The sequence below is a fragment of the Pseudorasbora parva genome, chromosome 23, assembly GCF_024679245.1.
Source record: "Pseudorasbora parva isolate DD20220531a chromosome 23, ASM2467924v1, whole genome shotgun sequence".
NCBI classification, from domain to species: domain Eukaryota; kingdom Metazoa; phylum Chordata; class Actinopteri; order Cypriniformes; family Gobionidae; genus Pseudorasbora; species Pseudorasbora parva.
The window spans coordinates 28,495,301-28,511,337 of NC_090194.1; the positions used below are offsets into that span (position 1 = coordinate 28,495,301).

The window sequence follows — 16,037 nt, forward strand, 5'->3', positions numbered from 1 at the left end:
GAAAACTACAAATCCCGTTATGAGTCAGATCGCCCCGCGCATGCGCAGAAGCACTGGCCTGATGCTGTTTTGTTGAGAGCCTGAGAAAAGAGAGTGAAACTTCAAGGCTTCAGGTGAAGAGAAGATTTTAGCCTAAATAGGCACATGAGGTACGTTGTGCTGAATTGATTTGTATATATGTTTTCTATGGTAACACGTGTCCGATAACAGTCTGATAATGTAGATGTTGCTGTAGTTAGCTGCTCAGCTAATGATCTACTGGCTAATGCTGCTGGTTTTGTTGTTTACAAGAAATCTGTTCCATCATCTTCTTCGTGACAATTTTTTCTGATAATCAAAATGATAAAAATTTGATTTGACCTGAAATATCAAGTGGTCTTTTAGAGCTATGGAGTGTATTTTTTTGCATCCAGCTTCAGCTCTGATCAAAATATCTTACAAAAACATGTTTGTTAGTGTATATGTGTGACCCTTGATCATGATCACGTTGAGTTCTGTCAGGGGATAGTTTCAACATACATGTCATGTCATTTCAGATGTTGACCTCTAAATCTATAAAAAATTGAAAGAAACTTTATTTTATGTTTATATATTATGTTTGTTTTTCAGTGTGTTTTCAAAGCTGCTGGATCAAATTGTTGGTTTTACACTAAAATGAAAGCATGAAAATGATATGAAGCCACAGTGATAAAGACTTCTCTTTCTCAGTACAGTTTGCAGACGTGTCCTCGTCCTGTCATGAGATCTTGCCTGGCCCCTGGCTGTCCCTCCTGCAGTTGATGACTCTGCAGCCGGTGTGGAGATGACGGACAGTGTCAGAGCGTTTCTTCGCAATGTTGCGACGGTCAGCACCTAGTTTTATATCTAATAAACGTTATGATTTAATGTCCCATATCACTTGAAATCACATCTACATCATAAGTTTGCATTTGTCTTAAATCTTTTTCTTTACATCCAGACCAGCAGTGTTCTGCCCAACAAAACAGAACAAAATTCACAATTTTACATTCCAAAATATAATAAAATAAATATTTGATATATATATATATATTAATATTTAGAAACAGACTTATGAGAAAATATGTAATTAAATACGTTCAATAAATAATTGTATTAATGTAAATAATTACATAACAGTATTGGATATATGTATCCCAATACTGTAATTTTTATATATTTATATTTATATATATATATATATATATATATATATATATATATATATATATATATATATATATATATATATATATATATATATATAAAAAATACTGAAAAAATAATCAGTTTATGATGCCAGACCAGTAGTGAAAATGAAGACCAAGAGTCAGGAGTGCAATTAATTAAAGAAAAATTTACTGAAGAATAGTTTGCAATTTTATCATCAGAAGCCAGCTTCAAGTCTCACAAAAAGCTCCCCTCTCTACCCGTCTCGTCGTCCCGCCCTATCATACATACAATTGTCCCAACAGTTATACTGTTTTCTACAGGTCTATCAATGTCATTACTGCAAATTGGATGATTCTGATTGGCTCAGAGAAAATGCACAGTCATGGTAAATGTCAACACATTGTCAATTAATCAGATGCTCCATAGACATGTCACTTGTTGATGCTTTCACCCTGGAATTAGTCCTGTAGTGACCTTCCAGTTCTTGAGCAGGGACCAGCTTGCCCAGAACAACAAGTCCACCCATTTCTTAGGATATCCATTCTCAGCACTGATCTGTAACACAGAACATTTTGCACATACAAATATACACAGTCTCTCCAAGGTTGGAGCTGATTAAGCTCCAGTTCTAACTAGAATGTTCCCCAAAACATACTGATAACATGAGCTTTCTCTCAGTGAGAGTACCGAAAATAGTGCAGGCAATATTCATCTTGACTCTTTAGTGTTTCAGTAAAAGGAAATATAAATTATAGTAAATTAAATGAAAGACAAATCCATATTTCATATCATGAAGCTGGGCTGAGTGAGCAAACACTGGTTCTGAACTCCTGGCATGTTAGGGTCACACATCTCTAGTCCAGACCCTCAGTCACTCCTCAAAGACCAAATACACACTTTAGAAAACAAGAAACTGTCAGTGATTCTCTTAAGCAAAATCATAACTGGAAAGATTTATTATAATAATATAGGAAGATAAATATTGATTAAGGCTTTGATTATGAATTTAAATAGGATATATATTTAGGTATATTGATATATATCTCCCATTCACACTGTTTCCACAAGTGTTTTTAACATTGACTACGTTTACATGGACAGCAGTAATCTAATTATTGACCTTATTCTAAATAAGACTATTCTGATTAAGGTGTTTACATGAGTTGCTTTTAGAGTACTCCGTTCATGTTCCCGTTTTACATGTGATAGAACATAGATCGATTATGGCACGTCATTACATCCCCATGCCACGCTATGTTCTCCAACATCCAATCATAGCGTGACTTTGGCAGGTCTGTTAATTTTATGGGCTCAGGAAACCCGCTGTAACTTCACCTGCGGGTGTCGCTGTTGGACAGTGTTACTTTACATTAAGAAGTATAAAAAACATTTGTTTTTATCATGTTTTATATACATTTACGTTGATTTATTTTTGTAATATTATGTATTGTCTCTTTCTGTTTTTTTGAAGAGACACTACCCCTCTTTCCTCCTTATTGACAGCCTACATTTATAATAATAGCTTTGATTAATGATGAAAAAGGTTTAAAAATCGTGACTGTTTGGATTGTTTTTCCTGCCGTCGAGCCACAGGCGTTCACTGAATGACTCATCTGGTTCGCGTATTTTACTTTTACAATGAGCATAATAATTACAACAAAAATAAATAAAAAAATATAGAGAGAGGACGCAGTGTTCAGAATGAAAAGTCAAGTAAAACACACACCGCCCATAGCAACGCGTTATGGCAACATTTCAGACTGACAGATACGTAAAAGATAAACAGGACTTTTCCACCATTTGTTACTGTTTTGTAGACGCTGTTATATTAATTATAATTCCAATTCTGTTTTATTGGCCACAATATTATTGATGATTGTTGAGAGGGGCACTTTTGATTAATTTTCAAAAAGGGCAGAGGCTCGAACCCACAAAGCCCTTTCCTCTGCACTTCCCTGTTGTGCGTAACGTTATGTGTCCTGTCACAAAATGCGGCTAAATCTCCGACACGACATTAACAGTTAGATTAAGGTGTGTACATGTCTGTAATGCTCTCCGAAAATGCGACTAAAATAGGCATACTCCGCATGTCTTAATCCGATTTATGTTAAGTTAGATTATGACTTTAATCAGATTAAGGTAATTAGAAATCGCTGTCTACATGATAGCCTCTTCATCAGATTAATATCGGAGTATTGTTGTCCATGTAAACGTAGTCATTGATAATAGTCAGAAATGTTTCTTGATCAGGATATTAGAATGATTTCTGAAGGATCATGTGACACTAAAGACTGAAGTAAGGATGCAAATAATGCCCATGATTTACTCACCCTCAAGCAATTCTAGGTGTATATGACATTCCTCTTTCAGACTAATACAATCAGAGTTATATTAAAAAATATCCTGGCTTTTTTAATCTTTACAGTACAATGGCGGTGAATTGCTGTTTCTGTTTTTAAGTCCATTAAAATGCATCTATCCATCATAAAAGTGCTCCGGAGGGTTACACCTGATTCCTACATCACACACACTGGAACGATAGTTTCTCGTGAATGTGCATACGACAGTTAGCGAAAGTTAGAGATTACAGTTTGTAAAGTTTTAAATATTGATGTTTTTTTGTACACAAACGCATAACACATCAGAAAGCCTTATTAACCCCCCAGGCTGTGGGGGGCATTTTTATGATGGATAGATGCACTTTTATGGACTTCCAAACTGAAACGGCCATTAACTGCCATTATAAAGCTTGAAAGAGCCAGGACATTTTTTAATATAACTCTGGTTGTATTCGTCTGAAAGAAGAATGTCATATACACCTAGGGTGAGTAAATCATGGGCTAAATTTCATTTTTGAGTGAACTATCCCTTAAATGTTATTTACACAAGTTGGCTTCACTCTAAGTGGCAATCTTTTTGTTTCATTTCAGGGGATCAAGGACTCCATCCTGGGCATTGGAACCATTTCCAAGCTCGATGCTCGGATTCAGCAGAAGAGGGAAGAGCAGAGGAGGCGCAGGACATGCGGGGCTCTGGCGATGAGACGTGCTCAGAGCGAAGAGCGAAAACAGGACAGGTAATTGTGCCATTTCACCCCATTCAGTCAGTCTACGCTAAAGGCTATACTTCATTTTCCACGTTCCGCTCCATCGTGCGGAGAGTCATGCTTTAAAAATAAACTTAACTGTACACAGCTTTCAAAGTATTGGACATGCGCACGCATACAGTTGCTTTTTTATACTCTACCAGATGTCAAACGTCAGCACTGAGTCATGTCATTTACAGGACATTTGCTTGAAAGGATAGAAGAAGAAAAGTTCAATATTTGCCATTGCAAAGACCCTCCTGATTACAAAAATGATGTCACGCGGACTGTAGCAGAACGTGGATGACCGAAGTATACTTTGGGCTTAATACTAGAGGTCCTTGTTAAATGTCATGTTTTTTTTCTTTTTATTATCAGTGAACCGAAACTAGCAAGTCGAATTTTTCAGTGCTGTGCCTGGAATGGAGGTGTATTTTGGGTATGTTTCTCTGTCTCTTATTGGTCAGCTATGTTTTGATCTGTGCGTTTCATTATTATATTACAAATTACGCTTTATTTTTAAGGTTATGTAGTTACATTGTACTTTGGATAAAGTAACGAGTAATATTAATTATATACATGTACTTACTATTAGGGCTGGGACGGTATTGATTTTTTCTTACCGTGGTTGAAAAGCAAGAAATTCCCGTGGTTCAGCGGTAAACCGCTTTAAACCCCCAAATTTTTCTTTGCGTGAGACAGTGATTCATGGGCATATATGTCACTCAGTGCAACATCGCACTTCAGGCCCATAGAGAGAGCTTTATTCGGGCCATTTAAATTCTGATTTTGGCTGCCTCTGAAACCAAAGATATTAGACTATATCATACATAAGAAGTTCAAGTAAATAGGCTACACTAGAAATCCACGCTCATTGAAGAAACAAAACAAAATTAACTTTAAAGGGGGGGTGAAACACTCAGTTTCAGTCAATCTCATGTCAATCTTGAGTACCTATAGAGTAGTATTGCATGCTCCATATCTCCGAAAAGTCTTTAGTTTTATTATATTTATAAAAGAAAGATAGGCTGTACCGAGTCTTTCCGGAAAAAAACGAGTGGCTGGAGGCGTATCGTGTGGGCAGAGCTAAAGAATGACGAGCGCGCAGCTACAGCACGAGAGCTTCTGAAAGCTGACATGGTCATACTTGGAAAAGAAAGCGTTACCCTAAATAAACCATGGCTATCAATCAGATTCAACTAATACATATATGATCCAGAATCAGATCCGGAGGATGAAATAAATTGAACAGGAGATACAGCAACAGCAGGACGTTCATCTCTGTGGTATGTACTGTATTTAGTGGCTTGTTAACATATGCGCTTGTTTTCTCGTGGTATATGATGACATGATTTGGTGTATGGACTATTGTATGCGACTAAACCTTAGCAGTAGCACGCAAAATGGTTTTGCACGTCAGACTAGTGTATAAAAAAAATCAATGGAGTAACGTTAGCGCATTTGAATGAAGAAGCACGCTTCGTAAGTGTCCACATAAACAAACTGACTGAAATATTGGTCAGCTAAACAAATGTATTTAAACACACTCCATACATTGCATGCTCCATTGATAATTTAACTATACACGATTGTGTTGTTTACTGATGTTTACTTACGCGACGATAAGCAACAGCACAGACATTTGAAGCAGTTTTACTCACCGGCTGCTTCCAAAGCAGGACCGAACCTTTATCGCTGGGACCGCTCCGTCAAAAACACACTTCTTGTTGATTTGGTGAAGTCCTGACAGCAGTGACTGTGGAGATCCACTTTTGCAACACGACTGAAGCGTGATGTGAAGCTTCTCGTCATTTCTGCGTTCAAATCGGTTCAAATGCAGCGCTGCCTTCCCAGAATGCTGTGCGGGCGCATTAAAGTCGTTTGACGTCACCCATAGGAATAAAGTGGGTCGCGGCGCTGACAGAAGTGTTCACGGACGAGTGGATCTGCACCTGAGAGAGTGTTTATGGGCGTGCGTTTCCTCTCTCGCTCTAGTCACGCACGCGCGCACCCTACCGGGAGAAGAGCCCGTACGGCCCATACAAGGACCTTCCGCTCTATTAAAGTCAAGCCGACCCATACTCGAAAAAAACTCTCAGAAACTTGTGAGAAACCGGAAGGAGTATTTTTGACACAGAAATACTCCATCAAACGTCCAACTTAGTGTTTGAAGCTTTGTCTATGTTTAGGATGGGAATCCAAGTCTTAGTGTAAAAGACAGTGTAAAAAGCTCAGTATGCATGAAACAGCGTTTCACCCCCCCTTTAAATACTCAATGCCTGACCCCACTCCATGTCTCCAGGCATATGCGCTTCTTATGTATAGCCTACTCATGCTGCTTTTTTAAAATAATAATCAACATATGAGAAAAAAATATATTCTAGGCTAATATTTAAACATAGCCTAATTAAATAAGGCCATGTTTTCTTTAACCCATAGCTAATGAAGTCGCCGGCACATTACTCACAGTACAATAGACATTTTTAGCCATACAGATATGTGCAAGACGTAATTATAAACTATAAACTGTCTACTTTTGTGTACACTCACAAAGGTTGTTGATTTGGAGAACAGATTATTTTGCATGCACTCACTCCAAAGTCTTCATTTCAAAAATGTATTTTGTTTATTAAACGCAGAGTTTTTAATTTTAAAAGCATTTTTAAATTCAGTTCATATTTCTAAAAACCTAAATTCGAAGCCAAAATAATGAAAAAAACAAAACAAAAACACTTTACCACCATGCAAATTCAAACATTTCGTTCTTATAATTAATGCATGAATAACATGCCTGTCCTTCCATTAAAAATAATGGCTATTGCGGTGCTGGGATATACACAAACTTACCAACATACGTTGAATACTTTGCATGACTTATTATGAGAGAGCAGTCTAAACTAACTTAAGTGGATTCAGGCAGATTTGCGCAGTTCAGTTACAGTTTAACTTCTTGACCCCAATGTTGGTAAACTGAATATACAATTTTTTATTTTATTTTTAAATATCCACATAAACAACAAATTGTTCATCAATATAGACCCCCTTTTTAATGTAGCTATCACACACATATATATAAGCTATGAAGTGATGTGATGGCAAGTGACAGAGTGGTGGATAAAAAAAAACCATTGGTATGTTGTAACAAGGGCTACACAAAGCTACCTGAGTGTAACGGCACATTACATTACCGATAAATGGGAGCTGAACAGCCACGTTCTTCAGACACGCCCCCTTGAGAGTCACACAAGTGAGGATTTGGCCAAAGGGATAAACAGAAGCAGTAGAAGTGTGGAGAGAGCTAATGTAACTCTTCCTGTAACTACATAGGAGATGGCTAAAGTATAGCTCCAACATTGTTCAATGTAAAAAAAAAAAAAAGCATACTTTTTATTCGTTTTAATAAAAAAAATATTTTTTAAAAAAAATCAAGGAAATGTATCTGCCAATTTTTTTCTAAAACATACCGAACCGTGATGCCAGTGTATCGAATTGAACCGAACCAGGAATTTTGTGTCAGTGGTTCAAATATTTAACGAAGGCTGTTTAATTTAACAAAGTGTCACACACTACTGTGATTGTAAGCCTGTCAGATGGATATCTTTTTTAATAGCCTTTTAATGAAATTGTAATTTCACAATTACATAGCCTACTTCTATTTAATTGCCTACAATAGATTATTTATTGATTATATTGAATAAAATCTCACAGGCCCAGCTTATTTGTAGTCAATCTTTCCCAAACAGAGTTGGAAGAGAGTTAAAACTTACCAGTACTAAGGAGTGCTGAGGAAGGTACAGCTCAGTTTGTTCTTTCTGAAGCCGTTTTTTTTTTTTTTTGGTTTTGTTTTTTTTGCCAGTTATGGGAGATGTTACATTTGGCTTTGCCTCCAAGTTAGCCCTCTCTGCCATGTTTCAATGGAATAGTAGCCTATCTACCTACCCACTATTGTCGGCTGTGCAACCATGTGAAAGAATTGTGTTAATCACATGCAATTAAAAACGAAGGTCCTGCTTATGCGCCTGTATTTTATGCTTTAGTAAAATGAAATTCAAATTTTAGGCTACAAGACATTACACAGGTACTCTTGCATATGGGCCTAATTTTCAATACAAATGGAATGTTATAATGGAACATTGTGCTCGCCAACTCAATGAACCCATGTAATTAGACACAACGTGCGCAAACGTGCAGGCCAAGGTTTTTTTAAAAGTTTTTTTAGGTGATGTAGGTGACAATCTCAGACCTTCGGTAGGCGTCACGCGACCGCGGTATTGCGGTAATGCGATAACTGTCCCAGCCCTACTTACTATATAGAGTTAGGGTTAGGGTCTTAGTTTACATGTAATAATGCATCATATACTGTTGTTACTATAGTAAATACATGTAGTAACATGTAAAGTCACCTTAAAGTAAAGTGTTACCAAGAAAATCTAATTTCTTTTATCTCGCAGCTAAGTCTGTTCCTGTTTTATCGAGTGTTTATCCCACTGCTACAGTCCATCACTGCTAGAATCATAGGTACGTGTCTCTTTTAAAGAAGTTTCATGCTATATACTCCAGATACGTCGTTGTTTTTATGCTTCTCCTGCTGATCTGTTTTCAGGTGACCCTTCTCTGCATGGTAATGTGTGGTCCTGGCTGGAGTTCATTCTGACATCTGTATTCAGTGCTCTCTGGGTGCTGCCTCTCTTTGTGCTTAGCAAGATAGTCAACGCTATTTGGTTCCAGGTAAGCCTATTGTGCACACATGGGTATCCTGTATGGTGTAGAAGTTAGAATTCTTTTAATCAAGCACCTTATTAGAGCAAACAGCAACGACACGCAACCAGACAATCTTTACAGTGATTGTACCATAGCTACTAGTTTAGGCAAGAAGCAGAACTGATTGTGCTGCTTAATATTTTTGTTACAGTTATTATTTTTTACAGTATATATTATTTTTACAGTTAATAAGAACAGCAGGCTTCTAGGCTTGGTTGTGTTTATGGGGCGCAGTATAACATAATAATATGTCTTAATAAATTTTTAAACAACATATTTTTCTTATATTTTTACCTTTATTCCACACTGCTGTCTTCACTGTCCTTTGAACGGCTTGTTTGCTTCCTGCTTCTATGAAGCCCATCCCTCTGAAAAACTCAATGGTCTTAGATTGGTTAGATGGCCAAATGTAGTTTCCTGTATTTTTATCGGCTGAAGTGCCAAGCAGAGGTTGTCCGGAAATGCCACACCCCTTACCATTACAGGCAGAAGTCACATCTGCTGTGAAGAAGCTTGTTGTAGTCCAAACCGGCCGTTTTTGTAGGCAATAAACTGCCATAACTTTAAAAGACAATCTCTCCGTTTGCATTGAAATTTCAGGGCTGTTTATGCTCAAGCAGCAACATTACACACTAACTAAAGTTAAAAAAGGGAAATAGAATGCAACCACCCCTTTAAAAAAGTCTGACCCAAAACTTAATATAGATAGTAATTATTTATTGAATTTTACAGAATAAATTTGTCCACTTGTGAAATTTTCTCACTACTAAATATTCTATGGTCAACTGTTAGTGGTATTATAACAAAGTGCAAGAAATTGGGATCAACAGCAACTCCGCCATGAAGTGGTAGGCCACGTAAAATCACAGAGCGGGGTCAGCTCATGCTGAGGATCACAGTGCGCACAAGTTGCCAACTTTATGCCGGGTCAATAGCTACAGACCTGAAGATTATCTCAAGAACAGTGTGTAGAGAGCTTCATGGAATGGGTTTCCATGGCCGAGCATCTGCATCCAAGCCTTACAATGCAAAGTGTCTGATACAGTGGTGTAAAGCACACTGCCACTGGAGCATTGGACACGTGTTTTCTGCAGAGACCAATCACGCTTCTGAAATGTATACAAACACACACATGCATGCTTGCATACAAAAATGCTTTATAGTATTTGAAATGTAGAGTTTGATTATGATTTGTCGGGCAGGACATTGCTGATCTTGCGTTTGAAGTGTCTGGACGTAAAGCTCAACCTTTTCCCAGCGTCAGCAAGATCATTGCAGACATGCTCTTCAATCTTTTGCTCCAGGCCCTCTTCCTCATACAGGTAGAAGATCTCTGAAATCAGTGATGTGATTTACTCCACTTGTTCATTCCTCCCTCGCTGCCTTTTTCAACATGCTTCTTGCACTTGTTTTTTTTTTTAGGGATGGATTGTGAGTCTCTTCCCCATTGATGCTATTGGTCAGCTTGTCAGTCTCCTACACATGTCTCTGCTATACTCGCTTTACTGTTTTGAATATCGCTGGTTTAATCACGGTAAGCTCTTGCTCATCTAATCAATGTTACCTCAGATCAGATTTCTGTCTAAACTTTTCCTGATTGAAATGTTTTTTTAATCTCTTCTGAAGGGATTGAAATGCACCAAAGGCTGTCAAACATCGAGAGAAACTGGCCATATTATTTTGGTTTTGGTTTGCCCATGGCACTGCTGACTGCGCTGCCCTCTTCATACATCATAAGGTATTATCAGAGTTCATTCAAACTCATTCTGACCATCTTTTGGTCTGATTGTGAGTAATTTATTTACTTAACTTTCCAGCAACTCCATATTGGCATTCTCTGGGGCTGTTTATTTACACAACGACCGCCATTTTGATACGTGTTTCAAAGTATGCATTGACGTCATTTTCCCGCCGGTTAGCAGAGAAAATCCGGTCAAGCTTCTGCATGACTTGATTTAATATAGGAAAACACAAGGAAAACAAACGATTATCAGTTTAAACTAAAGGTTGGACTTGATACAGCTTATCAAAGATCCAGTGAATCATGGATATTGTCATGCAGTCAAGATTGTGTTTCCTGACATTTATGTGAGCCGGGGCTGGACTGGTAATCTGGCATACCGGTATTTTGCCGTTTAGGGCCGATATAAGGTTATTTATATATTTCTTTGCCACTGACTGGCCCATCATGCAGGGAAAGCGGCCCATTGGTTTGTCTTCTGAATTTACAGGCCAAAGTGAGAGAGACCTCCGCTCCATATTAGGCGCTTTTATTTATTTATTTATTTATTTATTTTATTTGAGCGTATTGCGCATGAAACTGCAAAAAAACGAATATCCGCACAGCGCAGACGAACCTACGCTACGTTTCTACTGCTCTATGAAGTGATGAACGGCATTTTGACTCTAAATTTTGTTTTATACAATCGTGTGATATGGGAACATCACAGGTTCTGTAGTGAATCAGCTGTAAACAGCTGCGGGCATTTAAATACATGACGAGGTACTGGAAAAAACGGCAATACACACAACTACAAACATGTCAATTTAGCACAAACACAATTTACCTTGTAAAATACCTTGGGTAATTTACATTACCAATACCAATACATATTTGGCCCTCATTTATCAATCTTGCTTAGAAACGGGTGTATATGTTGGCGTAAGATTATGCTTACACTCCTCTCACCGCCTTATTTATGAAGCTGTGCGCACCTCTGCAATCCAAGTGTACGCAATACTTGCCCTTGATAAATGCTGCGGCTGAAAACGATTATCATTAGAATAACACGTCCCTGTATATTCAAGTCTCCGCCTCCCCCACGCCCTCATTTTACGCCATGGACAAACGGAAGACGGCAAAGAAGCGAAACTTCTCCAACGTGGAGAGCGGGCGCGTCTCAATCATCTTACTAGTCCACTAGTAAGGGCACTGATTAGGACATAAGTCAATGGGCTGACTCCCTGATCAGTGCCCTGACTACTGAACAAGTGAGATGATTAAGACGCACCCATCAAGACCATCACCAGGGAAGTGGAAAAAAACGAAATTGTTTTATTTGCAAGTTTAAAGAGTGGGATTAAAGGCACCCACAAAAACAAAATATGGACCCAAATTACGAGTAGCCTACTGTTAATAGTGTGGAGGTTGTGAAGCGCACTCCAGCAGTTTAAATAGCTGTTTGGATGATAAATTACCTATCACAATGCATTATTTTACAGCACGTGTTTTGAAACAATTAGTATTTAATTTCGTATCACGGCACATGTATTGGGGTGTACGATATGATGATGTGATGTAGAGTAGCCTACCATTCATTCACATTAATAATTGCATGACAATTTGTAAGATTCTTTTTATTATTATTATGATTTTTATTATTAATGACGCTTATTGTTATTTAGAAGAAGAATGCCGTTATTATTTATTTTATTATTATTATTTAAAAGAAGAAGAATGTTATTTTTTTATTATTTTGTCAGTTTGAATTATTCAGTCCCAGTCCGTGCGCAGCTGCCGCACAGGCTCGCAACTGGAGGAATACATCAAATGCTTTGGTAGCCTAGTCACACAAATTAAACATTGAAGTCTACGTTGCACAAAAATAAACACTGAAGTTTATAATTACTATGTTGTTGTTGTTGTTTTTTACAGTGGGTCATAATATAGCATATATTTGTCAGTGCGTTTTGTGGTGTTAGGAATTGTTTTTCTGCACATTTTCGCACTAACTCAAACGTGCGTACACCACCTCCTGAGCTGGCGTAGGATTTGAGCGTGCCGTACGCCAACGTCCATATTGATAAATCTCAAAGTCACCGTGGGTTTAGGTGTACACAAGGTGTACGCTGGAAATTTGGTATACGCACTTTTGATAAATGAGGGCCATTGTATGTATATATACAAATGTGTACATGCGTATATATGTATATGTGTATGCGTAGGCATATGTATGTTATTTAAGGGAAAGTAAAAATTAAAGGGTTAGGAGTATATAAGTTTCCTACTCCTTTTTCATACATGAGATAGAAGCATGTTTTTACAGGAGAGTAAGATACTTTGGTGTTTTTTTTCTATTCTTCTATATTTCATCTTTACTTTTCTTTTTTAAATGTTTGAACATAATTGTATTTTTTTATTGTTATATGTTCGAAAATAAATAAATATATTAATTAATTAATTAAAAAATAATAAATACCTTGCAGCTGCGAACAGTGAAGAAATATGGTGTTTAGGAAGAAATGTATTTATTAAAAATGTTGCTATTATTACTTAAATTAAATATTGCGGAATATAAATCACTTTTATAAAGGTTGTTTTCGTATGTGTTTACAATATTTTTTTTATTACAAATTCAATAGTTTAATATATATGGTTTATGGTATATATTTTAGAAACCATATACCCATGGTAATGAAGAGCATGGCTTTACCTGTGACTGCTATGATCTTGCAGTTAAATGAAAATGGCCTAGAGTTAAACTCAGTTAAAATGTCGTTAAAATTCAACAAATAAATACATAAAATAAATAAAATTCAACAAATCTTTCATAGATCTAATGAAATTGTATTAAATGCTATTTCAATGAGAACCTCATGAAAGATAGATATCAGTGTTTTGCATAAATTAGGTGTTAAATTTTGAAAAATATTATTGTTTTTAGTTCAACCCAAAAATGTGACCATTTATTCACGCTAATGTCATTAGAGAGAGAGAGAGAGAGGGAGAGAGAGGCTTTGTGTTTTTATGAAAATCAATGGAAAAAAAACACTGAGAAAATACAAAGATTTACAGATATATGTATGTGTGTGTGTGTATATATATATATATATATATATATATATAAAGATACAGGTATTTATAGATATATACCAAATATAATGCTGTATGAACAATTTATGTTAAATATGTTCTGAAAATCTACAAAGCTTTGGAAATTTGAGTCTGGAAATGTATGGAATTTTGAAATGGAAAATGTGTAGGAACCTTGGATAATGTATAATGTCTGTGCCACTACTGAATCCCACACTCTTTCCTCCAGCGGCTGCTTGTTCTCCATTCTCTTCCCGCTTTTCATCATCAGCGCTAACGAAGCAAAAACCCCTGTCAAACTCTAGTAAGTATCTTCTTTTTTGTTTTATTTTGCGTATTATTTATGTAAAAGCAGTAGTTTTTTAAATGTTCGATATCATTGTTTTTTTCCTGCGTTGCAGCCACTTCCAGCTCCGCCTCTTTTCCCTGGTCGTCCTCATCAGTAACAAACTGTTCCACAAGACGGTTCACCTGCAGAGCTCCATCACGACCTCCACGTCCACGGAGAAACTGCCCTCGCCTCACGTGTCCCCGACGCACCAGCGACCTCTACCCCCCCAGTGATCTCTTTCAGGAGTCCTAACTTTGAGAAAGTCGGGCGGATAAGAACTATTTGTCTGAGTTTGAACGTGTGTGTCTATGTTCTTCTGAGGGATGGATCGGATGGGTTAGTATTGTGATTGGCCGGTGTTCAGGGCTGAATACACACAAGGTCATGATTCTCTGTGTAATTTTTCTTTTTTTTGGACTATTTTTGTACCCATTATGTGCCATTTGGGGGATTTGTAAATACAGCACAAAGACCTCAGCATGCACATTTTCTGTGAACTGGCCCACCCTCTTCTTTTAGGCCCTGTAGTTTCTATCTCGACTCATTTTATCTATTTATGGCCTTCTTTTTAATTGTATGTAATGACTTTTTCTGCCTTTTGAGGCCTAGACAAATGACAATGTGTTTCAAAGTTAACACTAAGCTTTATGAATGCTTTATTCAATGAAACTTCCTTTGATGGTTTATTTTTCTGCACGGGTGGACACTGAACTAGGCTGAAAAAACGATCAAAATGAAAGGCATTTCTTAGAGATGCAAGAGATGTTTCTTGACCTAAAATGTTATCTGCTAGACGTTTAAAGCTCCTTCGTTTACTGAATAGGCATCTTCTTAAAGGAATAGTTCAGTCAAAAATGAAAAATCTGTCATTTATTCAGCCCCATTTTCATTCATCTGTAGAACACAAAAATCATGATTTTGCAGAATGTTCATGCTGCTCTATAATGTGCTTTTGTTGTATGAATAAGAGCCATGTTAATGTTTTGTGTTCTACAGAAAAACAACATTTGACATAAAATTTTTTTGGTTCAAATATTCTATTAATGTAATAATGTCAAAATGTCAAAAGGGAGTTGCTTTTTATTTGGTTTCTTTTATAATGCGTTTTAATTTTCCTAAAACCATGTCAACATGATTCAGTGTCATCTGTAATGGTTCTGGGATGATTTTCAACAGTATGCACAAGTTTTATTCCTCTGCTGCTGTCAGGTGACACTGCCAAACTGTGACGCGTGTGAAAGCGTTCTTTAAATGATCACGGATACAGTATCCGATGAGCGCTGGCATGTCAAGTGGATGTCTACTGTGGTGTACGTTCCTGGAGTTCAGTACCTGAATCCTGTTTTGACATTTGAAACCGAAGCACATACTGAAGCCCCGTTTTGATGTCATTGTATATGTGGGGGGAGGAGGGTGCGTATTTTAAAGAGGGTTGTAATTATTGTCAGGAGTCCATAGTGTTACACATACAGACAGATATTTGTGAGTGACATTTTGTAAAAGTATTACATTTATTTCAATAAAATTTGGTCTCTATACAGTACGTGGACTTATTTTACTTTTATGCATTTTGTAGATGTGACTTTTGCTCTGCTGTCTTATGTACACTGCTGATAAAAAGTTTTGATGTTTTTATTAGAAGTCTCTTATTCTCACCAAAGCTGCATTTATTTTATAAAAAACGTAATTTTGTGATGTGTTACAATGTAAAATAACTTCTATTTGAATGTATTTTAAAATATTATTTATTTCTGTGATGCAAAGCTGAATTTTCAGCATCATTCCTCCCGTCTTCAGTGTCACATGATCCTTCAGAAATCATTCTTAGATGATGATTTGCTGCTCAAGAAACATTTATGATTATTATCAATGTTGAA

At 36.9% G+C, this 16,037-nt stretch overlaps 1 protein-coding gene across 2 annotated transcripts; it reads left to right on the forward strand.

Annotated features, from left to right (window-relative positions):
* Positions 1-15: 15 nt before the first annotated feature.
* On the forward strand, positions 16-15,698 carry ei24 (EI24 autophagy associated transmembrane protein). 2 transcript variants are annotated; one of them, XM_067433323.1, is made up of 11 exons: positions 16-149; positions 714-844; positions 4,101-4,246; positions 4,634-4,694; positions 8,707-8,773; positions 8,859-8,983; positions 10,219-10,338; positions 10,439-10,550; positions 10,643-10,754; positions 14,059-14,133; positions 14,231-15,698. In XM_067433323.1, exons 2-11 carry the CDS (start codon positions 803-805, stop codon positions 14,391-14,393), a joined length of 1,023 nt encoding a protein of 340 aa, XP_067289424.1. In that variant the 5' UTR covers positions 16-149; positions 714-802; the 3' UTR covers positions 14,394-15,698. The 2 variants fall into 2 exon arrangements, with proteins under 2 accessions (XP_067289424.1, XP_067289425.1); XM_067433324.1 differs by having other exon boundaries at positions 48-149; positions 709-844.
* Positions 15,699-16,037: the final 339 nt, after the last annotated feature.

Excerpts from the sequence above, each read along its gene's own strand:
- ei24 (XM_067433323.1), top strand. The coding sequence starts at position 803 with ATGACGGACAGTGTCAGAGCGTTTCTTCGCAATGTTGCGACG. Across the intron at positions 8,774-8,858 it reads CATCACTGCTAGAATCATAG|GTGACCCTTCTCTGCATGGT; the intron begins GTACGTGTCTCT and ends ATCTGTTTTCAG. Across the intron at positions 10,551-10,642 it reads ATATCGCTGGTTTAATCACG|GGATTGAAATGCACCAAAGG; the intron begins GTAAGCTCTTGC and ends TCTCTTCTGAAG.